General features: G+C 41.6%; 1 protein-coding gene across 1 annotated transcript; it reads left to right on the top strand.

Annotated features, from left to right (window-relative positions):
- Positions 1–853: 853 nt before the first annotated feature.
- GINM1 (glycosylated integral membrane protein 1) lies at positions 854–24,216 on the top strand. Its single transcript, XM_063124547.1, has 8 exons — positions 854–1,008; positions 7,674–7,733; positions 8,893–8,989; positions 11,373–11,524; positions 17,908–18,064; positions 18,614–18,747; positions 21,144–21,307; positions 23,303–24,216. Exons 1-8 carry the CDS (start codon positions 889–891, stop codon positions 23,403–23,405), a joined length of 987 nt encoding a protein of 328 aa, XP_062980617.1. The 5' UTR covers positions 854–888; the 3' UTR covers positions 23,406–24,216.
- Positions 24,217–26,284: the final 2,068 nt, after the last annotated feature.

Here is a 26,284-nt window from a genome sequence, read left to right as displayed (position 1 = left end):
ATTTGTCTACATAGATTTCAGCACTGTGATCCGATGAAACAAAAGCAGGCACATGAATTCACCCACCTTCAGAATAACAAATTATTTATTAAATCTTCACATTGCCACTGTGTTGAATGGAACTTACTCTGAAGATTGCAGCTTCATAGCTTTGCCTTACCTTGCCTTTCTCCAGCCATTTGAGGAATGGCAGTTGGCTTCCAAGGAGAGAGGGACTTTTCAGTGGTGGCTCCCCAGCTTTGGAATGCCCTCCCAGGAAAGGTTTTCTTGGTGCCCCGCAAATTACTTTTTTGTTTTCTAAGGCGTTTTAATTTGTAATGTTTTGCTCAGATTATTTTGATGCTGCGTTGAGAGTTGTGCTATTTTTAGCTTCTTTTACTGCATTACTGATTTTCTGACTTTTAAAAATATTTTGTTGTAAGCCATAATATATTTGAAGGTCAGGGTTGGGCCGTATCAGGGATAGTGTTGGGGAGTCTTCGTTGACCATCTCTGTACTTCAAAACAAGTCCCATTGAATAAAGTGGGGCATTGTGACGAGCCACGCCGGTCTATTTTCATTTGTGCTAAGCCGCGGAAGGTCCCAGTTCTCCGAGAAAGCTTCTTTCCCCTCAGACCTGCCCTCTCCCCCTTCCCTTTGGCTCGGAGCGGTGCTGGGATGCGGAGCCATGGGGCTTGCTTTGCTTCTTGGCTCCGACTCGTACGTTTTTCCCAAGGGAAACCGCTTTTCCCAACCCGAGGAGATCTGTTTTCCTCCAACAGTATCTTTTCTTATCCCGCAGTCTTCTCGGTGGTTGCCGCCTCCACTGCCTGCCGGACTCCTCCCAGCTTCTGCTCCGCCTCTTGCTTTGTTGATGTTTCACTTAGTTTTATTTCCCGGCTCCCAAGATGGAGGCGGTGCTGGGGCCACGCGAGTTCCTTCGGCTGATGGCGGGGTTCCTTCTCCTGGGGGCCCCCTGCTTGGCCACTCTGGCCCCCACAGCCGCTTTCCCCCAGCTCGTTAGTCAGGTAGGCTTGGGCAAAGTCTCCTGGCAGCCCCCTTTCTCGGCAGTACTTGGCGGGGGTGGGGGCGGCTGGGGGAGGAAACGGGCGAACAGAAGGGGGACCAGCCCTCGCAAGAAGAGCCAGATACAAACGAGGAACGAAAAGGGGGTGCCCCTTGATTTCTTTCAGGTGACACCTCAACTCTGGCCACGGAATGTGGGTGATGTTGTAGGTAGACACACGCCATTGAGTTGTTTGTGTCTTCTCTGTGGTGCCAAGTGGAAGCCTGAGCCTTAGACGCGCGAGTCGTGTATGGTGTATATCTGTGTGAAATGCGAAGGCTTGCACAGTTTGGATGGGGAGGGTTGCTTTCCAATGAAACCCCTTAATATGTATATTAATATATATGCAGAATTGTATAATCTGCGGTATCAGGCCTTGTGTGGCTTGGATATTTGCATGAAGTACAGCGACTGCATGGCTATTTATACACAGGCACATGCAAGGAACTCAATGAGGATGTTATGAATACAGTGCCCAAAACAGGTTGCCTACTAGGAGAGAGAACCTGTCATTATTTAATAATTTATTTATAATATGATTTGTGATTGAGTGTGATATGTAAGACCTCAGCAAAATGTGGAGACTAAAGGGAAACGGATAGGCAGTTTGTTAATATGTTACATGGTTTGTGTGTATTACTAGTGGCTTCTTTGAGGTAGTCGCATGTTGTGTTTGTGTTAGTTTGAAGTTTAGAATCACAATGGAGCACTGTCATTTTCAAACCATTATGACAGGACTGCTTTCAGCCTCTGATGGCTAGCTATTTGTTTAAAGGGTGCAAATCTATGCATGTTTAGGCTGGAGGGAAAAATCAATATTCCCCAGCCAACATGTAGTTATAGGACTTTTGTTTCCTGTCTAAACATGCATAGGATTGCACCCTAAAAAGTTCACAAATCAAATTTCTGAAAAGGGATCTGATTTGGCTGATTTTACCCCTGGTTTTCAGAGGGGTGGATTAACGTAGAAAGATCCACTTTATGGGGAACTATCAAGTAAAAGCCTCATTTATTAGTCCCACCTGTTCCTTGCTTTTGGTACTGATAGGCTTGTACTAGACATTACAAGAAGTTTGCTTCTTGAAGCAACATGGGAGGCATCCTGTATTTTAGAGAAGAAAGGAGTGGGAAGCTGGAGACTCTTCTTTGAAATAAGAGTACCAGCCTATCTACTCCTGACCAGTTTGTTCATGCTTCCTTACTGTAGGGGTATGCAAATTATGGTCCTTCAGATGTTTTGGCCTATAACTCCCATGATCCCTCACCATTGGCTATGCTGGCTAGGGCTGATGGGAGTTGTAGGCCAAAACATCAGTGTAAGCTCTTCCAGAGTGATTCACTTCACTGCAGAGAAAGAAGAGTGGATCATAGGGGAATTTCCCTCCATCATCCACTGGAAGTTGAGGAATAGATGACAACATAATATTTCTGTGTAAAGAAGGCATTTATTTCTCAATAATCCTTACAGTAGTATCACATGCTGTTTGTACGACCATAGAGGGTAAAAAGATTGATCAGTAGTCATGCATTTGCTAAGGCTTTGGCCTCCTAGAAATTTGAGGCTCTTGGGTGATTTGCTTTCCTGTATAGCTGCTATCTGAGTGCGGGGCAGCCATGAGATCAACAACAGGATAATTTTTAAGAGGAAGGTCAGAAGTTCTTTTATCCTACAAAATGCTTCTAGTTTCCTATATTTCCACTGCCCTGGAATGATCTTCCTCTTTTTATCCTACTTTTCCCTTTCTCTCTCCCCCCACCCCAACTTTACAGTACTTCTCAATCACCTATATTAGCCTATGTTAGCAGTTAATGGGTAGAAAACCCAAACTAAGCAAGGGCTGCTTAAAGAAGCTGGCTACAGAGCTTGTGTACTGCTTTACACTGTGATATTGGCTGCTTGCCTTCTTCTTGAAGGCGGAATCTGTCAGCCCAGCTGCAGAGGGAGTTTTTATTAGTATTTCTTGCAAACTTGGAGCAATTGTGTACCATTTTGTTTGGTACTTGAGCATCTGTTTTAGAGCCATTGTTTCTATTGCTGGAAGCAAAACAACCAGCACTTTACCCTAAAAAACATTTAAATGTGGCATTTCGTTGGGCACATAGGTCTTTATAGAGAAAGGTGAAGGGTCAGAATTGTTTAAGAGCATTAGCACCATTTAAAAAGTTGTATCATTTTATCAAAAAGGCAACAAGCAGCAGAACAGTGTCCTTTATGCCAAGTAAGATCTGTTCAAAATATGCCTTTTTATAAATGTACTGTGTAAAAGAAAGCACATAAACATTGGGTGGGATGCAGACAGCCATACTTAGAATAGACCCATTAGAATTAATGAAGATTAAGTTAGACATGACTAATTTTAGTCCCTTTTATTTCAGTGGGTCTACTCTAAGTACGATTACATCTATATCCAACCCATTGCCTAAAATATTTCTGTGCATATAACCCATCTAACTCTACTTGTCCCTAAGCCCTGTGCTCAGTTTGACACTCAGCTTTTTGCCTGAATGACCCAGCAATTAGTTTACCCAGAAGGTCTCTTACTTTGCGAAGTGTCTGAGCAATGCTGTACCAGTGCCTCCACCTACACTCTCTAAAGGAGGCAGCCAGCAAATTCCCTTGTCTCTTCCTCACATGTTGTTGTTTATTCGTTCAGTCGCTTCCGACTCTTCGTGACTTCATGGACCAGCCCACGCCAGAGCTTTCTGTTGGCCGTCGCCACCCCTAGCTCCTCCAAGATAGAGAGCGTCACCTCCAGAATATCATCCATCCATCTTGCCCTTGGTTGGCCCCTCTTCCTTTTGCCTTCCACTTTCCCTAGCATCAGCATCTAACCTCACATATAGGATTGCAATTGTAAGGCCAGTTGACATCTCTTTAGTGTTTCTTGTAACTTGCCGGAACTTTATCATGTAAGAGAGAGTGGGATCTCCCATTCCAGATGGGGACACTTCTGTTGATTTCAGAAGAGCAAGTCCTGTACACTTTCCCCTTTCTTTATTCTCATACAGCAAAGGCACCAAATGGCACCAGAACCTACTTTTGTGAATTTATCTTCAGAATACAGCTATTTTAAAAACATCTTTTTGAAAAACTGTTAGATGGAAGGTTTAAAGAAAAACACCCAATGAAAGGCAAAAAAAGTATGTGCAGTAATTTGCTTTTGATACAATCCTCCTACATGACCACTGTTGCACAATTTCTGTGTTTTCCCAAATACTTACGCAACACAGACTTTCCCTCTTCTGATTTTCCTGATATGTTTCACTGCTGCACCACCCCCACACATTTTGGCCTGTTAATTTGAGTTCGTCATTCTTTGCATTTGAGTCACAAAGGAGACATTGTGGAATCTAATACACAGAATTATGAAAAGGCACAGGGAGCTTTGAAATAAAAGGTTATTAAGTTAAAGCAGAAAATACTTCCACCCAGTCGTGTAGCATATGTAATATGTACTTGGAAAGGCAAGAAAGCTACAAGGGTAAAGAGACTGGTAATTATTGCTGAATGAACATTTGGGGGGGATCTAATGTAGCGACTACCGGTTAATATGAGATAATTTTGACTACAGTCCAAATAATGTCATGCATGTTCATGTCCTGTCTTGTATGTTACTTTTTAAGTTCTATGGGATAAATGACATTGAAATGAATAGGACTGCAAGTTAGCAATATATTTGAATTTTGGCATTTCTTCTACATTTCTCATAGATAAGGAAATCTTTGAGTCACCCTAGTAATGAATCTCCATAATGTGATCTTATTAAGTTAGAAGTATTTTTTTATCTGCTAATTGTTAGAGTGCTTATTTTTGAGTAAACTAAGAAAAATGCAGTGGTGGATATATTAATGTTGTGAGATGCAACTTTGTTCAATGTAATTTGAATGTAAACATTGATTAGTTAAATTTGTATAATTTGTATTACTATATTTCTTCAATTCTAAGACACACTTTTCCCCCCATATAAACATCTCTAAAAACGGGGTGCGTCTTAGAATCGCAGGTGTGTCTTAGGGTTTTTTTTTCTGTTGGTGGTACTGAAATTAGTGTGCGTCTTACAATCGATGGCATCTTACAATTGAAGAAATACGGTAGGTCTGTGAATGGAAAACTAAATATGTAAAAGGAAGCCACAATATGTCATTATGCAAACTTTCTCCAAACAATAAAATAAAAAGTACTGATTGAGGTAAAAGGAAAAGAAGAACTTGGGTAATGGCTATGACCTTAAATAAATAAAATCTGGACTGGACTGTCTAGTCCTTCTTGAGATTGAAGGTGAAGGCACACATGACTGAGTGTTCTTCCATAGTAAAAAAAAAAAAAAACCAACAACCCTCACATAGACATGCCTTACATCAGGGGTGGGCAACTTGTGGCCCTCCCAATATTTTGCCCTACCCATCATCCTTCATCTTTGGCTATGCTGCTTAGGACTGATGTGGGTTGTAGGCCAAAACATCCCTTCCTTACAAAGATGAGGCTAGAACCTTCCTCTCTGACGTGGTGGGAAAGCAGTGTTCTTGAGGGCCAAGCGCATGTGAGGAGGGAGACCCATAATTACTCTCCTAATTGGAAAGTAGTGTGGAGGAAGCAAACTTGAATTTTATGACAACAATGGAACTGGTGGAATGTTCTGTTCAGCCTTTTCATTATGGATTGTTTTGTGTGATCAGGATCACACACCGCTGCTTTCCCTACCCACAGGGACCCCCTATCCTTTCCCCTGTGGGTGGAAAAGTAGCTTGAGGGAGGAGTGATCTTGTTTGCAAAAGTGGCCCATGGGGTAACGGTTAAGCACGCCTTTATCTCAGCGCTGCAGTAGCAGTCAAATTGGCAGACACACGTTCTTCACCCTGTTTTTTAGTACAAACAAAAGCATTGGGCAGAATGGGATCCACCCTGACCTTGCAGATTTAATCTCATAGGATCAGGAAGGACCCCACCTCAAATAATTGTAGGATCTTCTGGCCTGATCGTTCACCTCTCCCCATGTTTGGGTAAATGAGTGTATGTGCTGAAGGCCTGTTAGTGATAGTTAGTGTCTTGGGGAGAGTAGAGGAATAATGGCTGAGCAGCCCCTGACATATGGGGGGAATATTTCGTGTAGAACAGGAAGACCTTGATTGGATACTTTTAGGTAAGGGTAGAAGTTCTTTAAAATGTCAAATTACTGAGAATTGTGCACATGTAAAAAGGAGTTTTGTTTCTTCTCTTCAGTGAGCTTTTTATATCCATTAAAATACACATGTAATGATTGGAGACATTATGTATATTAAGATGCATTTTAGGATGTGAAGCGATATATGTTCAATCGGTAACAGTGACCACAGTGCTATCAGATTCAATATATACGTAAGTGAGAAATTGCCCAGGAAGTCCAACGCAGTCACATTTGACTTCAAAAGAGGAAACTTCTCCAAAATGAGGGAACTGGTGAAAAGAGAGTTGAAAAGGGGAATCAAGAGGGTTAAATCCTTGCAAAATGCATGGAGCTTACTCAAAAACACAATAATAGAAGCTCAACTAAAATGTATTCTACAGGTTAGGAAAGGTAGCACCAAGTCTAAGAGGTCACCAGCATGGGTAACAAGCAGTGCCAAAGAAGCTGTTGTAGAAAAGAGGGCTTCCTTCAGAAAATGGAAGTCTTGCCCAAGTGAGGAAAATAAAAGGGAGCACGAGCTTGCACAAAGGCGATGCAAGCAAACAATAAGAGATGCAAAAAAGCATTTTGAAGAATGCATCACTAATATCAAGGCCAAGAATAAAGAATTCTTTAAATATATCAGAAGCAGGAAACCAGCTAGGGAAGCAGTTGGACCGTTGGATGATGATGGAGTTAAGGGAGTACTAAAGGAGGACAGGGAGATTGCAGAGGAGCTAAATGAATTTTTTGCATCCGTGTTCACTGCAGAGGATACAGGACAGATACCTGTGCCTGAACTGAAGTTTTCAGGAATGGAATCTGAGGAACTGCGGCAAATAGCGGTGACAAAAGATGAAGTTCTTAACCTTATTGACAAATTGAAAGCAAATAAATCACCAGCCCCAGATTAAATATATATTGCTACCAATTGTACAATTAAACAAAAGGCCAATAGATGTATTACAGCTTTTGAAGTGTGTGTGTGTGTGTGTGAGAGAGAGAGAGAGAGAGAGAGAGTGTTGCTGGGGAACATGGGTGCGAGGGTGCTGTTGATGTCCTGCTTGTTCATCCCTGGTCGATGGCTGGTTGGCCACTGTGTGAACAGAGTGCTGGACTAGATGGACCCTTGGTCTGATCCAGCATCAGGGCACTTCTTATGTTCTTAGAGAGTAAGAGAAAGAGAGAACAAGATATTTGCTTTCATAAATTTGGGGTCAGTAAGTCCTGGCTCCCACTGTCTGTGGGATCAATGTCCATGATTGTTATGGCACTTTGTTCCTTCCACCAGTGGTCCCTCCCTCCTGCCTACACACTAGGAGCTCTGGGACTGGTAGTTCTTGAGAGAGCATATCTCGTCATCACTCAAACTGGAAACCGAATTAACTACTTGGTCTTGTGATGCTATATTGATGAATACTTCACACATTTCTTTCTTTCATTCATTCATTCAAACTTCTTCCCTATCCTTACACCCTTGCAGGAAAGCATCAGGATTAAAGTTAATACATTGGAAAACAACGGGGACATTCAGGAAGGACAGGTATGTCAGACTTCCTATACTATTACCCAACTGTTTTTGTTTCATCAGTAGAAATTTAACATGTGTTTAGGTTCTTACTAATCATCATAATAGCCTAGTAAATTTACTAATTTCTTCAGAAATACTCCAAATAATGATTCCTTCTAGCAAATAGCTTGGTCACCTGTTATATTATCTTGTGTCTGGCCTGTAAAGGCTAGAAGGTAAGTTTTGGGGGGTATTTATTGGCAAACCTGGCTGGCTTTATTATTTTTCACAGTTCTGACAGGGGTGTGTGTGTGTATGTATGTATTTCACCATGTCTGTATACCACTTTTCAATCATAGGTGGTTCTCAAAGTAGTTCACAATTACACAGTCAGATTTATATTTTGAAACATACTGCTTTAGCAATGGCAGATCTAGAATACCAGGTTCCATCAATGGCATCATATATGGCATCATGTGGCTCTTTGTTCTGCTTCTCTCATATGTGTGATGGTGGCAAAGCCAGGTCCTGGGCAGGGGGAGAGTTGTTGTTCTTCAGGGTCTGCTCTGTACAGATGTTATCAACTGCTTCTGGCCATGAGCTTTCAGTGGCAATGGCTGTGAGAGACACTGAAGGGACAGTTAAAGACCTGACCCCGGTCCTCTTGCTGGTGCTGGTGAGAGGTCCTGGGGGCAGGGCTGAATTAAGGGACTGTTCCCATCTTAAAGATGACCATTGAAACAGAGAAATAGTGGCTCTCTACTGAATGAGTAGCTGAGCAAGAGTCTGAACTTAGTTTTCCAAATTCAACACTGGTGTGTCATCCTCTAGACTCTTTCTCATATACATTTTATATTCCTCTTGCTGCGTATTAACTTTTTCATATAGAGATGCAGACATTTCATAGGTTATATTTTTAGGTGCAATTCACAACCACTGATCAGTAGTAATATAGACATTGATTTCAGAAGGACATTGCTTGTAAGCTTTTATGTTTGTTTTTTGGGTTTTTTTAGCAATGTAAACCATTTGTAATAAATATCAGCATTACTAAAATGAATGAATACTTAATTTCTTACATCTGTGTTTGAATTTAGATCTTGATTATTTAGATTAAGCAACATATGATGCTTATCCTTGTATTTTAAAATGTGTACATTTAACATAGATGTGGTTCTGTGGTTTTTTTTAGGTTGTCCTTAATATCTCCTATGTTAATGGCCAGGTGTATGTAAATGACTTCCCGCTGAAGAGTGGAGTTGCACGGATAAAGTGTCAGACTTTAATATGTGAGTATGCTTAATTCGTTACCTGTGTTGTGTGTTTCCATGCAATTCACAATTTGTATAATAACTAATGGTGCAATCCTATGTATGTAAAAAAGTATTTTTTTTCTCTGTAAACATAGGATTGTGCCCTAAGTGGTATTATACTCTATGCATCTCTACTGTTTTTAAAAAAACTGCTCTTAGGATATTTAAAACTAATAGAAGACTAAAATTGTGTACTCACATACAAACTGTGTTCAAATCCTGATTTTACGGAATGCTAAGTTCCTCTTTAGCGAAGTTACTCTTAAGTTAATTTATTTGTGAAAGGCAAAGAATTTGTGCAACAGACTGGGCAGTATCAATGCAAGGATGTGACTCCACCCTGATAAGCCCTGTCTGTCTCCTCTTTTAAGCTGGCACATATCCAGATGAGTTGCTGTAGGAGAAATAATAATATGACATTGTGAGAGTAGTTTCAGATAATCATTGCAGAGCTTTTTTCCCCTTAAGTTTAAATTCTATCTATGCTGGGACTGATGGTTTTCTCGAAAGGGTGGAAGTATTATCCAAGAACTACAAATTTAAAATTGCAGTTTCTACAAAGGGGGAAACTTTTATTGTTCTCTTCACTCTTGTTTGCCTTGCATTGGACTGAAACTTCCTGATTTGGGTATACAGGCAACATTTTACATAATTAATGAAGCCAGAGCAATTACATGCCACTGAGCAACTTTTTATGTGCAGAGTAGTTTCTTGATGTGTTGGTTTTGGCTGGTGTCGAGATTAGCTTCTGAAATCATCTACCCTTTATGATCAGCTCTTGTACTAAGGATGTACTAATGTGTTTTTAAAATTGGCTTTTGAAAGCCTAAAACATTATACATTAATAACGAAACATGATTTCCTTTAGGGAGTCCAGGCAGTGGGTCATCGTGGCTTGATGTAGTAAAAGTGCTCCTATGCTTTCTAACTTCAGTATAGGTCTAGTCTAAAAGCTTATGTCTAAAGGAAGTTAGTTCTCTTGAACTCAGTGGGACTTACATCTGAGTAAACATGTTTAGGAATGGGCTGAAAATGTATTATATTTAGGCGCAATCAGCTCTCAATCACAAATTACTGTTGATTTAATGTCAGATCTAACTGACTTCAGGTCTTTGAGTTCCTGTCACATTTTTAAAACAAGAATATAAAAGGATTCAGTGATGTTGTAATACATTTTATTATTCCCCATGTGTGAAAAGTAGTATGCTGGCATGCAGCCATCCATGGTGCCTTACTGGGCCAGGGGGAGAGATGTCAGTGTGGAGGAAGACCAGGGTCGGAGAGGGTCTCTACCAATAATAAAGACATCCCAATCTTTGCAGAAAAATAGGGGCATTTTGAACAACCCACCGTAAAACTCCAAATACTAATGTGGGATAAGTGTTGCCCATGGATGCCACTCACATACTGCCAGCAGGGAACTCCTTGGCAGTAGTTATTCAACATGCAAAATAATTTAGCATGGTAATAGCAGCAGTGGCTGTTCTACTACGGAAATAAACATAAGTGATCACAGCAGGAAAAAGGCAGACGTAAGGAACTGGCTCCTTCTGCCCTTTTGTACTCTCCACTCTGGTGATAGCAGAGGGGAGCCACCAAAGAAGAGAAGGCCAGCAGGATGCACACACCCATGATGGTTCCCAAATGAACAGTTTTCTCAAATATATCCTACACTGGACTTCCCAAGCCTGGAACCCTCCCAATGGGTTGAACTACAATACCATGTTCAGGAAGTCTACCTACACAAAAGCATGTCCACAAAAGCATTCTGCATGAACCACTGTCTCCTCTTTGCTCTCTGCAGCTTAAAGGCTACACTTTTGTTTACTGCCAAGTATCTTACCCTGGCTTTGTTCATGGCAACTTAATGGTGGGAATGACTATGCAACACTGAACAAAATTACTGTGACCCTGACAGGACAAGAGAAGCTGCTGGTGTTTCCATTTGAAATTTAACAATGCCAAGGCAGGGATTTAAAAGCTATTACTGATTGCATTTAGTAAAGACTCTGCACCCCTTTGGGCCCTTTGGCCACTCCTCCCGAAAGTAGCCTTGAACTATGTAATCAGTGATGCTGATTCCATGCTATACTGCAGCCTTCCCCAACCTGTTGCCCTTTGGACATTTTGAACCAACTCCAATTAGCCCCAGCCAGTGTGTGGCCAATAGTCAGGGATGCTGGGAGTTGTTGTCCAAATTAAACATCTGGAGGACATCAGCTTGGGGAAAGCTGCTATACTGCAATATGGGGCAAGTTCCAGTTTGCAACTCACCAGTTACCATTTTCTGTGTAACTTGTTTTTAGAGATTGTGTCTCTCTGTATGACCACTATATGACACACAGTTATTTGTTGCTAGTGGAAAGTGGAAGCTCAGACACCATATTGGATCAGAAGCGGTTCGGCATCATCAGTGTTCGCATTATGGTCCATGAGTGGCCAATGGCATCCAGTTCCAACTTGCAGTTGATTGTTGTTCAGGAGGAGGTGACAGAAATTGATGGAAAGCAGGTAAATCATATTTCTTCCTCTCACTATTTCTTCTTCCCGTGGCTATTTCCTTCCTCCTCTCCCCACTGCTCATGACCCCGTTCTCTCCCCCACAATTCCGGCCATTCTCACCTTATCTCCTGATCGGTGGGAGCATAGTGGGAGGATAGGAAAGGTGGCAGTGCAGTGGCGACAGGGGGACCATGAAGGAAGGAAAGGCAGCGGTGATGGGATGAAGGAAAGGCTCCTGCAATGTGGCGCGTGTGCAGTGGCGGATGGGAAAAGGAAAGGAAGGTACTGGGATGGTGGGGAGGAAAGGAAAAGCCGCTGTGGAGGTGGGGAATGAAGAAGAGGCAGTGGCAGGGGGAAGGAGGGGTCTGAGATCCAGCAGGGTCTGGTGAGCGCAGTTGGGGGTCTGGGAGGGTGCCCGCAAGAATCACATTACCGACCCCTGCTGTAAATCATTGCATTTTCTGGTCTAGTTGTCAATCCACAGGAGCACGTTTCCCCCCAGCATGGATAGGCAGTGTAGTTCTTCGGTATGTCCTGTGCCTAAAACTTATGCTACTACATATCTTCTTTGGATGGGCCCTGAGTACATAATTTGTTTTAACTTTTTATGAAAAAAAGGCCAAACAAGCTTAGTTGCATATCTTTTTAGTAAATGCTGTAGTTACTTCCATGGAAGATGAATACTGACCTGCCTTTCAAGGATTTTGTATACTGCTGTCATCTAATTTTCACATGGAGTATTTTTTTTAATCCTATTTGTTTGTAGAACTGCCAAAGCTTATTTTAGGAGCCATGTACAACTTATCCCGTTTTAGATAAGTTTGGGGATGTTTCTTTCAATGAAACAGAAAAAAGCCACGAAGGATATCATTATTCATTTTGAATATTCTGATGGTATAAATTTGCTTTTGCAAGTGACATAGATGCAGTACTTCTCCCAGGATCACTGTGCACAAGCCAGTGGTTTGATGAAGGAATTCTGAATTCATAAGGATGCTGGTTCGAGTTTAGAGACCTGTTGCTGGATCAAAGTCCATCTTGCCAGCATTAGCTGAATCAGCCGTTTGAATTCTTCATCAAACATTTGTTCTGTTTTGACCATAGTTGAGATTGTTGTTTATTCGTTCAGTCGCTTCCGACTCTTCGTGACTTCATGGACCAGCCCACGACAGAGCTTTCTGTCGGCCGTTGCCACCCCTAGCTCCCCCAAGGTCAAGTCTGTCACCTCCAGAATATCCTCCATCCATCTTGCCCTTGGTCGGCCCCTCTTCCTTTTGCCTTCCACTTTCCCTAGCATCAGCCTCTTCTCCAGGGTATCCTGTCTTCTCATTATGTGGCCAAAGTACTTCAGTTTTGCTTTTAATACCATTCCCTCAAGTGAGCAGTCTGGCTTTATTTCCTGGAGTATGGACTGGTTTGATCTTCTTGCAGTTGAGATACTGAATGTAAAACAACAATTCAATGGAATTGTAATGTAATGCAGGGGTGTTGAAGGGCAGTTTCAGAGAAGCTCGCGGGGGCCACATTCCAGAGGTGGGTGGAGCCAAAGACAAAAGGGTTGGGACCCAAATACCTACATTGTGGCCCCGTTCAGACAACACGCGAAACTATGCTGCTTAACCGCAAAATAGTTAAGGGAATGCATTAACCTTAATGAGCTAAAACTGTGAATGAGCTGAGATTAGCGAGGGATGCTAAAAGCAATAAAAAGGCTTTCTTCAGATATGAGAGTAGTAAAAGACAGAGGAAAGAAATGGTGGTTCAACTGCTTAATGAGGATGGCAAATTGATAACAGACGACAAAGAAAAGGCTGAAGTGCTCAATTCCTACTTTGCCTCGGTCTTCTCCCAAAAGCGGGTCTATGACCCCCCTGGAAAAAATGAAGCAGAAGTTGAGGGGGCAGGATTGCAGTTTGAGATTGATAAACAAATGGTCAAAGAACACCGAATTTCCTTGAATGAGTTCAAATCTCCAGGGCCTCATGAACTTCATCCTAGAGTAATGAAGGAGCTAGCGGAAGAATTCTCAGAACCTTTGTCTATTATCTTTGCAAAATCATGGAAGACGGGTGAGGTGCCGGACGACTGGAGGAGGGCTAACATTGTCCCTATCTTCAAAAAGGAGGAACCTGGGAACTACAGAACAGTCAGTCTGACATCCATCCCTGGGAAAATTCTGGAGCCAGGTTATAAAGAAGTCAATCTGTAAACACCTTGAAATCAATGCAGTGATTACAAGAAGCCAACATGGATTTGTTAGGAACAAATCCTGTCAGACTAATTTAATCTCATTTTTTGATAGGGTAACCTCCCTTATGGACTGTGGGAATGCTGTGGACGTCATATCTTGACTTCAGCAAAGCTTTTGACAAAGTACCACATGACATTCTGATTAACAAACTTGCTAAAAGTGGGCTAGATGGAACAACTATTAGGTGGATTCACAGTTGGCTATAGAATCGTACTCAAAAAGTACTTATCAATGGAACCTTCTCAAACTGGGGAGAGGCATCGAGTGGGGTACCGCAGGGCTCAGTCCTGGGCCCAGTGCTCTTCAACATTTTTATTAATGGTTTGGACAAGGAGGTGCAGGGAATGCTTATCAAATTTGCAGATGACACAAAATTGGGTGGGATAGCTAATATCCCGGAAGACAGAAACAAACTTCAAAGTGATCTTGATAGGCTGGAGTGCTGGGCTGAAAACAACAGAATGAAATTTAATAGAGATAAATGCCAAGTTCTACATCTAGGAAATAGAAACCAAATGTACAGTTACAAGATGGGGGATACTTGGCTCAGCAATACTACAAACGAGAAGGATCTTGGAATTGTTGTAGATCACAAGCTGAATATGAGCCAACAGTGCGATATGGCTGCAAGAAAGGCCAGTGCTATTTTGGGCTGCATTAATAGAAGTATAGCTTCCAAATCACATGAGATACTGGTTCCTCTCTATTTGGCCCTGGTTAGGCCTCATCTACAGTATTGTGTCCAATTCTAGGCTCCACAATTCAAGAAGGACGCAGACAAGCTGGAACGTGTTCAGATGAGGGCAACCAGGATGATCAGGGGTCTGGAAACAAAGCCCTATGAAGAGAGACTGAAAGAACTGGGCATGTTTAGCCTAGAGAAGAGAAGATTGAGGGGAGACATATAGCACTCTTCAAATACTTAAAAAGTTGTCACACAGAGGAGGGCCAGGATCTCTTCACGATCCTCCCAGAGTGCAGGACACGGAATAACGGGCTCAAGTTAAAGGAAGCCAGATTCCAGCTGGACATCAGGAAAATCTTCCTGACTGTTAGAGCAGTACGACAATGGAACCAGTTACCTAGGGAGGTTGTGGGCTCTCCCACGCTAGAGGCATGCAAGAGGCAGCTGGACAACCATCTGTCAGGGATGCTTTAGAGTTGATTCCTGCATTGAGCAGGGGGTTGGACTCGATGGCCTTGTAGGCCCCTTCCAACTCTGCTATTCTATGATTCTGTGAAGGATACAAATCTCTCTCATTTCACCTTGTCATTGAATATGTTGTTCTTGATCATGTACTTATTTAAAGTTCAGCATCTGGAAGCCAACCAGGGTGCCTAATGATAAGATTACACCAACTACTATAGCATCCTGCTGGACTCCTCTCCACTGACAAATCTCCATATTGTAATTAAGGCCCTTATGGTAACATTATGCCTGGGTGTTTTGTTTTTCCCCAGTTTCACAAATCAAAATTTCAGTTTTGGAAAAGTTAAGGTGACCTGAGCAAATAGTGACAAAATGATAGCAAAGAAAACCACTCAGACATGGAATTAATGACCTGATTTGCACATAATGCTAACTTATGGTTTATTTAACCCATTGTTTTTTGACCTATTCAGGGTTTGACTGGCAGACGATGGAACAGACTGTGATTTGTTCTCTTAATTGCTGGGTTGTTTGTTTCACCCGTTCTTCCCTGTATCCCAAATCCGTTTCTGGCGCTGTAGTACTGGCATGTGGAGCAGCTGGGGTTTGTTTGTTTGGGGTTTTTTTTATTACTATTGCCCATTGCCTCTGTATTCTGGCAAAACAACTCTTGGTCCTGGGTTTACACATAACAAAAATTTAAACATCCAAGAATTCACAACCCAACAACAAACTCTTTCTGGGTTGCTTGTGTTAACGAACCATGCTTCATTATCCTAGCTGGGTTTGTACATCATGACAGCCCAGAATTCAACAACCCATATAATGGGTTAGAATTATGTACAAACCCAGCCAATACACGAGGATACTCTAACTTTGATTTCAGAAATTATGCAGTGAGCATGTCCCACTGGTCTCTTGTGTGGGTATTGGTTCTTTCTCTTCCCCTTTTAGGGAGAACTTTCCATTATCATAAGCTCAATTGCTGAAGCTGTAACAATAACAACAGCAGACTCTCCTAACCACAATTACTTGGAAACAAGACCCCCTTATTGAGTCATTCACTTCCAGTTAACTGCGCTTTGTACAATTCACCAATCATTTATTAAGGATTTCCCATTACAGTTTATGATGTTGCTACATACTCTTTCAGGTAGCATGGGTCACAAATAACTTCTGTCATCTTAATCCTATTGGCTTTCATAGACAGCACCATAAGGTTGGAAGCCTCAAATCTCATAAAGACCCAACAGCAGAATGGCAGATAAGGGTCAGTGTTGAATTCAATGTTGCCCAGTGAGGCATTTTTGGACAAAAATTCTAAATTCACCTTTATAATGATGAGGTTGTGTTGGTTGTGACAGGCCAGGAAAAAAATGTTGATACTATAGGAAAAGCACACTGGGGGAAAAATATCAGCTCAGCATGTTGTGGCAGCTAAAAGGAAGTTCATTAGGAAAAGAACAGAAAATAAAACTGCAGGTAACAAACTGCTATTATATAAATCTGTGGTGAACCACCCACCCTTGATATGGGTACACTGGAAGAAGGGAAAGGGAGTAAACCGGTGCAGGATACATTACAATTTTGGAAAGGAGAATAAGGGTGCACGAGTTAGTTCTATATTACTTTATCTAGTTTTAAAATTTTATTATTGTGGTATATTAAGTTGATGTAACATGATTATTGTATGTGTAATAAAATTCAAATAAAAACTATTAAAAAAAAAGATATGGGTACACCGGTGGTAACAGAGGGGTTGTTCATAAGATATGACAGCCCACTGGGAGGCCACTATTTTGAATATGCAGCTCCCACTCAGTGGTTGTCATGTCACGCGAATCCAGCAAGTGAGGGTTAAACAATCCTTGCATAACCCATTGTCTGTTTAGAGTTATGTGAGGGTTGTTTAATCCTCACATAACACATGCTTGTTGAGTTTACACAACATGACAGTCCTTGAGCTGTGGTTGCAAATGCGTCCTTCTGCTCATGGTTGCTGCGGCTCATAAGGAGTTAAATAACCCATGGGGAGCTATGGCTTGGCATCTGAACCCATTCAATTCCTTGTGTTAGAGGGAGAGGGCAGCTTGGTCTGCCTCCTTCCCATCCCAAGACTTTAGCTCTCGGCAACAATATTGTCCAAGGGTTGCTGTTATGCTTTGTCTTCCTGGTCAGTCATGTCCAAGAATGGGGGTGTTGTTTGAAAGGGAGCAGGCCATTTTCTTCCTCCCATCTGGTCTAATGTGGAGAGCCCCTTTCTCTCTCAACTAGGCCATGGCTAACAGTTGCTGTTCCATGGCTTTTTGTACTAGCCAGGTGCTAGTGCAAAATACTCCCTATAGTGCATAGGGAGAGATGGATTGGTTTGCCAGTACCCCACTAGTTTTCAGAATTATCGCCAACCACAGAGACATTAAATGCTCTTTGTGCTCCCCTTTCACAGTAACCTCCTAGGCCATTCCTGAATTTTGATTGTCTTTTTCAAAATACTGGAAACTCAGATAATCCACTGACACTGGTAACTCATGTGCAAAAGCAGAAAATAGCATTGGGTGCAAAATCCATCTTAGATGCTGCCCTTTTTAAATTATTTTTTCAAAAGCAAATCGCTATTGCTAATAAATATTGTTTTTTCATATTTCCCCATGCTGTCCCTAATAGAAAGAAAATATTTAACCTATTTATAATGGAGTGGAGTAAGTCACTTTCCCTGGTACTGCTGTAATCAAAGAACAGGTTGGGAGAAGGAGGATGGGCTCTTTAGGGAAGAGAGTGTATATCACCCCCTCTGCCTTTACTTTAATCGCTTCTTTCAGTGAGATTAGGTAAAGGGGCAGCATGAATTGAGTCTTCATTAAATCAAAGTAATTGTTCTTCTTGAAATTCTATACTTTTTGCGCACCTGCCTCTTAGTTTACATAAATTCAAAAAAGCTTCTACCACGTTTTCTCCAAGGAGATTGTTCATATTGTTAAATTTCTTTTGCAGGTTCAGCAAGATGAAGTGACTGAAATAGATATATTGGTAAAGGACTTAAGAGTCCTTCGGCACACAAATTACACTGTTCCGCTGAAGGAAAGCATGCTGTATTCCCTTCCCAGGGACAATGACGCCTTGTTCACACTTCCAAACATCGCGGGAAAAGGTACATAATCACAATGAGCTTCAACATTTTACCTTTTACTCTCTGTGATAGAGGTTGCTGCTATCATTCATTTTTTACCATTTCCCCCATCATATTCTTACAATCCATGCATCAGAAAGGAGAGAACTTAGTTAATGAAATTATTTAATGAGTTTTTAGGCCATTTCCAAACTGCTTAAAAAACACAGTAAGAGTAAAGCAGAAAACAAAGCAGCAAATGAGTATAAAGGAGACCTTCCTGCAGAGCAGTGGCTGAGTCAAATGCGATCCAAAGCGCCTGTCAGAAAATAGCTAGAGATGGGCTCTTTTCCACGTTCAAAGGCAGGACAAATTAGTGGGGTCACATTTGGCTTTTCTTTTGTACTTTTATTGTGAAATAAATACTTAGGCACTTTGGGACATTCTCAAATGGAGCACCAGTTTATTCTGCCCCTTTCCCCAGTCTGCTTCTTTTCAATGGTCTCTGCAAAGGTGATTTTTTTAAAAACACACACACTACCTTTTAAACTAACCTGTTCTTTTTTTATATATCTATCTATGTATTTAAAGTGGATATTGAGAGTCCACTACAAACAACCAGTCACTACCTTCTCAGACAAGTAGAAACTACAGTAGATGAAGAGGCAATGCCTGGTAAATTGCCGGAGACTCCTCTTAGAGCAGAGCTTCCATCCTCTTATAAGGTATGCTTCCTGTCGCCATCACTTTTCCTATTGGTGAAGTGGGATGCCTGCATGCAGACCCTCCAGGAGACTCATGATGCAGGGAACACAGGGGAGGAGGGCAGAGGACTGTTGGTACATAGGTAGCTGCCTTATACCGAGTCAGACCATTAGTGCATTTAGTTCAGGATTGTCTGCAGCAGTCTTCCTCAACCTGGCACTTTTGAGATGTTTTGGAGTATAATTCCCAGCATTCCTGGCCTTTGAGGGGAGTGGAAATCAAAACGTCTGGAGCATGCCATTTTGGGGAAGGCTGGTCTACTCCAAAGAGCAGCAGCAGCACCTCTGTGGTGATTCACAGGCAGGGATTGAATTTGGAGTGTTCTGCACACAAAGCTTCCCCCCTCCTCCAATCCCACTAAATTCTGACCCCAACCCTTGAAGAACAAAATTATACAATAAATCTGATTTTATGAACTTTTTTCTGTAATGGTCAGGGTTTTCACCAAAATCCCCACACAATAAAGAGGGCCAAAGGCTGTGCGTAGGCCCTCCCTCAAAACATAGCGGACAGAGTGTACCAGCACAAGTTCTTAGCTGGCTGGGATTGAGTTTAGGATGGCAGTTGCCCGGACTGGGTGTTCTCAATTCCTTCACACCTGGGAATGGAGATCCTGGAGGAGATTCAGCTGAGCTCCTGCCTGCTCCCTGCGTTCATGGAATGTGTGAGGAGAATCACTGAATGGGGCTTCTTAAGGATGGTGATCTGGATGTTTCTTTCCCCCTGACAGGATAGAAAGTTGATTATAAGCATGTGTGGAGTAGTGGTTAGTGTTGGACTAGGACTGGGGGAGACCTAGGTTCCAGTCACTACTCTGCCATGAAGCCCAATGGGTGACTTTGGGCCACTCACAGACTCTCATCCTAACCTACCTCACAGGGTTGTTGTTAGGATGAAATGGAGAGGCGGAGGATCATGTAGGCTGCCGTTGGACTCCCTGGAGGAAAGTGGGAAATATATGTAATAAAAAAATAAAATAAGCATGAAAAGGAAATGGAAAGCCAATCCAATAGTTGAAGGTATCTTAACCAAAATCACACGCAAAGAACATATATACCAAAGGACAAAATATATAGGTATTTGTATGTTAATCCTAGCTGTCTCAATACCAAGAGGGACAAGTTAAAGTGCCTGTTATTAGAAGAAAACATATAGAAATCTAATGGAATGGTGATTATCCCCTACACAAAATATAAGATCTAAATAAAGGACAGGGTAAGACGCACTGGAATTGATATTGGAGACCATTATGTGCTCTAAATTGGAAACCATCAGAAGTTCAATCCTGGAATTACTATGGCTAAAAATATCAAGACAAACAGTTAAGATCATATTGTAGCCATGCTATCATGATCCTGACCAAACTTCTGGTAATCTTAAGGAAGAGAAAGAAGTCAGGGAGGCAGGCAAAAGATAAATTATTGCGATAATGGGCAACTTCAGCTAACCTCACTTTAGGTAAATTTATAACTAGGTCAAACAAAGAGACAAAATGTTTAGCTACAATCCATGTTTGTGCCTTAAAATAGCTGTGGAGCAACAAAAGAGGAGATCAGCCATGATATAGAGATAATGGTTACCAAACGTTTAGTAACACTTTCAATTTAAACGTATCAGTGTAAATTTGATCAGAAAGTCCTGCAGACTTTTAATTTCAGAAGAGGAAATTTAAAAAAACACCGTAGGGATTAGTTAAGAGGAGATTGAAGGGGCAGTCATGGTACTTAGGTTATTTTAAAGAACTATGGTAGAGGAGGAGATACAATGCATGCAATGCACTCAGGGTGTAAACAAGTCCAAAGTCTCATGAAAACCGTAAGTTGATAAGGCAAGCAGAGAAAATGTTTGAGGATCAACATTTTTGGGAGCTAAAACAGCTGCAAGGAAGAGGAGGAAACAGTAGTGTTCCTTCCATGAACTTCCCTCTTTTCGCTTGTCTTTGGATGCAAGCCTCTGATCAGAGGAAGTATATTTTGGACTATCAGCTGTTGCAGGCGTATAGGAGGTGAGGCCTGCTATCTTCATGACCTCCTTGAAGGCTTTCCAGAGACATCTAGCTGGCCACTGTGGAAACAGGGTTCTGGGTTAGACAGATTACTGGTTTGATCCACTGGGGCTGTTCTTTCGTTCTCAATGGAACTTAGAGATGCTTAATTTGGAGTGAAACACACCCACAGTTTATGGTATATTTGTCAGTAAATAAATTATGGTTGAGGTCTTAAAGACATTAAGATCAGAGCACTTGAGCTTCAGTAAAAGATCGGGGATTATATTGGTCCAAATCTTAGTATACTGTCTTCTGTGAGGCTCAGGGTGTCGGAGATGCATTTCAGTGGCAATGTTGTTCCATTTGCAGGTGATGTGCCAGTGGGTGGAAGAACTGAGAAAAGAACTCTGCAGACTCTGGCTTAACTCCTTCCCGCTATTCTTTAATCTTATGGAGGTTATTGTGGTTGGAGTGGTTGGAGCAGCTTTAATCATAAAAGTCTTAAAACTGTGTTGTCCCTCATGTGAACCTAGGTAAGTATCTTCTTACATTTGATCTTCTAAAAGCAGACTTACTTCAGCAACAGGGGTTTCATGTGATTAACAAATAAAAGCATCTTTTCCTCTCGCTGCAATGCCAAAATGCTCATTGTTTCACAGCTGTAGGACTCTCCAAAGTATTGGAATAAAGAGGTGGCGAAATTTGAATTTAGCACACTCACATTACACTTAACTCATTTTTCTGTATTTCAAATGCGGTTGTCATACTCTTGTGTATCTTCAGATGCTATTTTGCACCTATCACCTGAAAAGAATAGTAAGGTGAGGAATTTGGGTTGGCCAGGAAAGAAATGTGGGAAGACATCAGTTGCGGGGAAAAGGGAGGAAAGAAACCTTCAAGTGCATAGGCAAAATGTAATTTGAACTTCTATAATAGAAAGAATATACAATACACATATTTGTATATATTTAGCTAATAAAACATATAAACAAAACTTGGTACAGTCTCGTAACTTGTCAGCTGAACAGTGGAAAAAGGACAGTCAAATTATGGTGTGGTGTAGTGGTTAAAGCATTGGGCTTAGACTCAAGAGATCTGGGTTCTAGTCTCCACACGGCCATGAAGCTCATTGGGTGATTTCAGGCCAGTCACTGACTCTCAGCTAATCTACCTCACAGGGTTGTTGTGAGCATAAAGTGGAGATGAAGAGGTTTGTGCATGCCATCTTGGGTTCCTTGCAAAAGGAAAAAAGGCAGGATAATAAATAAATAAATAAATAAATAAATAAATAAATAAATGGTGCGGAACACAAATCTCTTACAATAGAAACTTAGAGTGTGGGATGGATCCAGCTTCTTTTTTTGCCAGTGGGAGTATTTGCTGAGAGGATTCACATTAGCAGAAAGGGTGGGTGGGTTGCTAGTTCCTCTCCCTCGGCAGCTAATAGTGGCATGGCCCCCACTATTCCAGAGGTCCCTCAATCCTCCAGAGCAGATCAGGGTGAGGCATAGGGCAGGCAGATTTCAGGCTTATGGATTTATTTATTTTTTACTAGAACACCAAGGTGTACCAACCACAACCAGACACAAAGTGATAGCTTAGGGGTCAGAGACTATTATCTATTTCCCTTCCCTCCCATGAAACATACATTGGAATGTACACACAAATCTACACGTGAGTTACCAGAAACCTAAGATTTTAAGACAACACTCTAGGACTGGCCAGCAAGGCTCAACAAAGACCTGGTCAAAACTAATTAATTAGTACTCCTGTTTGACAGATGCGGACAGGGCCGTCCCATGAGGCAGGGTGAAACTATCGCTTCAGGCGGCAGATCAGGAGAAGTGGCAGATCTTGCCCAACCCCATCCAAATCTGAAAAGACATGACACACACAAAAAAAAGATCGGAAGCAGAGGGTGAGGGACAAATGCAGCCACCAGTTCTTACATGTTATATTTCCAATGATGATGATGATGATATATTTCTTACCCGCCTCTCCAATTGGATCGAGGCGAGGCACAAGAAGCATAAAATACTGATTAAAAACATGGCATACACTGTTTAAAAACCCTCAAAGCATCCTAAAAACATACTAAAAATATCCTAAAATTCTACTGGATAGGCCTGCTGGAAGAGATCAGTCTTGATGGCTAGCTGGGGCTGGGCTGATGGCATATCCTATTTCTTTTCTCTCCCTCTCCCTCCCTCTTGGATGGAATAGCTGCTGCTGCTAGATGAGCGCTGAGGTAGGACTGAAGGCAGCTTTTTGTAACGCCCCTGAGGAAGAAATGTGTGGGGCTTTAAATAAGTAACCTTTTACTGATGCACCTGAAAGTTTCCTCCCTTCCTTCCTAATGGGTAGAGGCTAGGGCCAGAGGTTGCGGATCCCTGCTTCCCATCTATTTAAGACCATTTTCTTGTCCTGTTTTCAGTTGTGAACCTAAACCACTTTTAAACTAAAAAAGCCAAGTTATAACAAAAATCTTGAATTTCTGGTCTAGATTTTAATGACTTAACCTTTTTCAGGGGAGTCCTCCAACTTGATGTCAGTGTCATACCTGTGGTTGCGATCAGCTTACTTCCAGATACTCCAGAGAAGACAGACAATATAGAAGAGAAATGTATTTAAATTCACATTTACTGTAATTGTATGAGTTTGTTGACCTGACATTTGGCACTTGATTCTTAATATATTGTGTAATTTTTCCTATATTACACCTATGAACTATCGATGTTTAAAGGACACTTAAGGTTGAGGCCCCAAAGAATTCATCTTGTTTCTCTTCATTTCAACCATCCTAATATATTCTTGCCAAAAGAAAAAAAGTAGCAGTTTCCTTACATAAGGACTTCAGTAAGTTCTAACTTCTATGAAGTAATTTCCTAATTACACTGGTTGCATGAACCTGCCATGCTAATCCAGATAACCTGTACTTGGAAATATCCAGAGAGATTTGAATACGATAAGTTTCCATATAAACATGATTAAGATTGCAGCCTTAAGCTCTACAGAGCAATGAAAAATAAGTGATTAGGTCCCAGCAGCACGGAACAGAATAGTAGTGTGAACAGGATTGTACACAACTGTGACAAAAAGAAAGCTACTTTACGCCTATTATCCTTAAGCGTGCCTTGTGGGAGAAGTCAGGAGCTTTCATACTGCTCTTACAAGTGTGTTATTGGTGCAATGTTTTATTTGGTTTTTCCAAATGCAATCTGACATTTTGAGCACTTTATTCTGTCAGTTAAAATAAGGCCTTTCTCCACTAAAATTTGCAAGCATTTGTAAAACTGTCCTCCTTGGAAGTTGCAGTACAGTATAAATGTCTCTCACCCAAGAGCACAAATGTGTTTTTAAGATGCTGACTTATTAAGAGCAGTTTTACCTACAGGTTTGTATGATCACAACTTTACAATAAATCCTTACCTGTTGAGACAAATTGGAGGTCATGTTCCTTTTTCAAGGTAGATCACGACAGCAACGCCTGACCCCTTGCAAAACTGGCATAAGTAAGTAGCATATTTTACAATGGACAATTTATTTTGTAGAATTTCTAGGGCATCCTTCAGGATTGTTGCTCTGGAGGTGGCTAACAAAAACAATTTTATTTTTTAAGAGAGCAATCCTATGTCCCCTTGAGAGTGTCTGGTGGGGACATAGGATTCTTCAGTTTCTGGGATCTGAGGTCAGAACAAGGGCTCCAACCTTGGAGCCCAGAAACCATTCTCCTCACCCCCATGGAGCCAGCACGGTTCTCTCTGCACCTGCTATGTCTCTGTGCTCAGAAAAGGAGGGCCGGTCCTGGGGGTGGGGAGGAGACCTTGGAAGCTGCTTTATGTAGCTTCCTATCGCGTTTCCAGGCTCCTTCCCTCTTGCTCCCAAAAGCCACAGCTAGATGGGTAAAATTGTCCATCTAGGCAAAATGCAGGCTGGCTGGAGAACAGAGGAGAGGATCCCCTCTGTGCTTCAGCCACCCTGCATAGGATGGTTGGCAGCCTCTGATTTCAGAGGCTGGCAACTATCTGGATAGGATTGCATCCTAAAGTACTTAGTACAAGCACCACAAAATATAAAATCACACCAACCATTAAAAATCAAGACTGACATATATATCAGATCCCAGATTTAGAGGGCCTGGGAAAAATAAAGTATTTGCCTGGAGCCATAAAGGAAATCAAAAGTAGAACCATGGGGAAAGTCATTCCAAATGTGAAGTGCCCTAACAGAATAAGCCCTCCTCCCACCCCCCATTGCCACCTGCCACACCTTTAAAGGTGGAAGCACCCAGAGTGGGTGGGCAGGTTCATGTAGCTATCAGGTCTGTGACTTTACCTTGGAAAGAATGTGGTCCAAGATTTTATATAGAAGAAATACTCCTTAAATACCTTGCTGCCTGTTTTCTAGGTAATTGCAACATGAGAACATAAATTACTGCATGTTTATAATCATGAGATGTCATCGCGGTTTGATCAAAATGGTCTCCAGAGCAAATTTTATGAGATAAGGCAACCTTTATTGTCTTACCAATGCTACATTTCCTTTACATCGGTCAACAATATGGGTTGGATCCAGATTTTCATGAAGTGGAACTCCACAAACTGGATGCTGCTGTGGGTGGAAGGAGAGAATTTTTTGCCGATTCATTCTGCCCCCCTCCCTCCCCTTATGCTGTTGGAAATATAGTGTGATAGTTTGCAGGAATCTCTGGAATAGCATCAAAAGTGGTGGTGGTAGGGGGTTGCAAGGGGAAATTGTCAAGAATCACTCCTCCAGCTGTAGGAACATCCAGTTATGGAGAGTGAGACACCACAGGATTCTACTCACTTCTACAAATGGAAAGAGACCTTCCATCTGAGAAAAGCAGGTCTGGACACCCTGTACTGCATTAATCACGTGCTATTTACTTCTTCTAGTGCTACACTTAACATTCAAATCTAAGCCCTGATTTCACTGCAGTGTTTATGTAAAATGTTAAAGGAAAAGACTAGTTATAAAATTAAAAGCCTTGCTGGGCCAGAACATCCATCTAATTCAAACTGCTTTGCACAGTGGCCAACCCTTTGCATACAAAAAACCCACAAGTGTTTATTCAGTCATTCATTCGTTCGATTTGTACCCCACCTTTCTACCAAAACGTGGCACTCAAGGCAGCTTACAAGCATGATTAAAACAATACATTAAAATCACAGCCTGGGAGCAGCCACCGAAAAGGTCCTCTTGAGTTGCCACCAAACTTGTCTTCCTGTCTCTACAACTTCATTTTTAACTAATATAGAAGTTTTTAGAGGTATCCTGTAGCCACACTTTCTGTCATCGGGTAAACAAAAAAAACAAGCTTTCTAAGCTTGAATACAAAAGAAATGCAGCGTCTGTATTTACTCGCAATTGTGGATCAATATTAAAATATGTTGTCCTATCATCTGTAAAATAGGTATACTTATGACCCGAACTGAACTACACTCTGTTAATTGCAATTAATGCACTGACTAAGTAGGGGAGGGTGTATA

Source organism: Elgaria multicarinata, chromosome 4, assembly GCF_023053635.1.
Source record: "Elgaria multicarinata webbii isolate HBS135686 ecotype San Diego chromosome 4, rElgMul1.1.pri, whole genome shotgun sequence".
Classification (NCBI taxonomy): Eukaryota; Metazoa; Chordata; class Lepidosauria; order Squamata; family Anguidae; genus Elgaria; species Elgaria multicarinata.
Note: the sequence above shows the minus strand (reverse complement) of the source record. Positions and strands in the feature narration are given on the sequence as shown.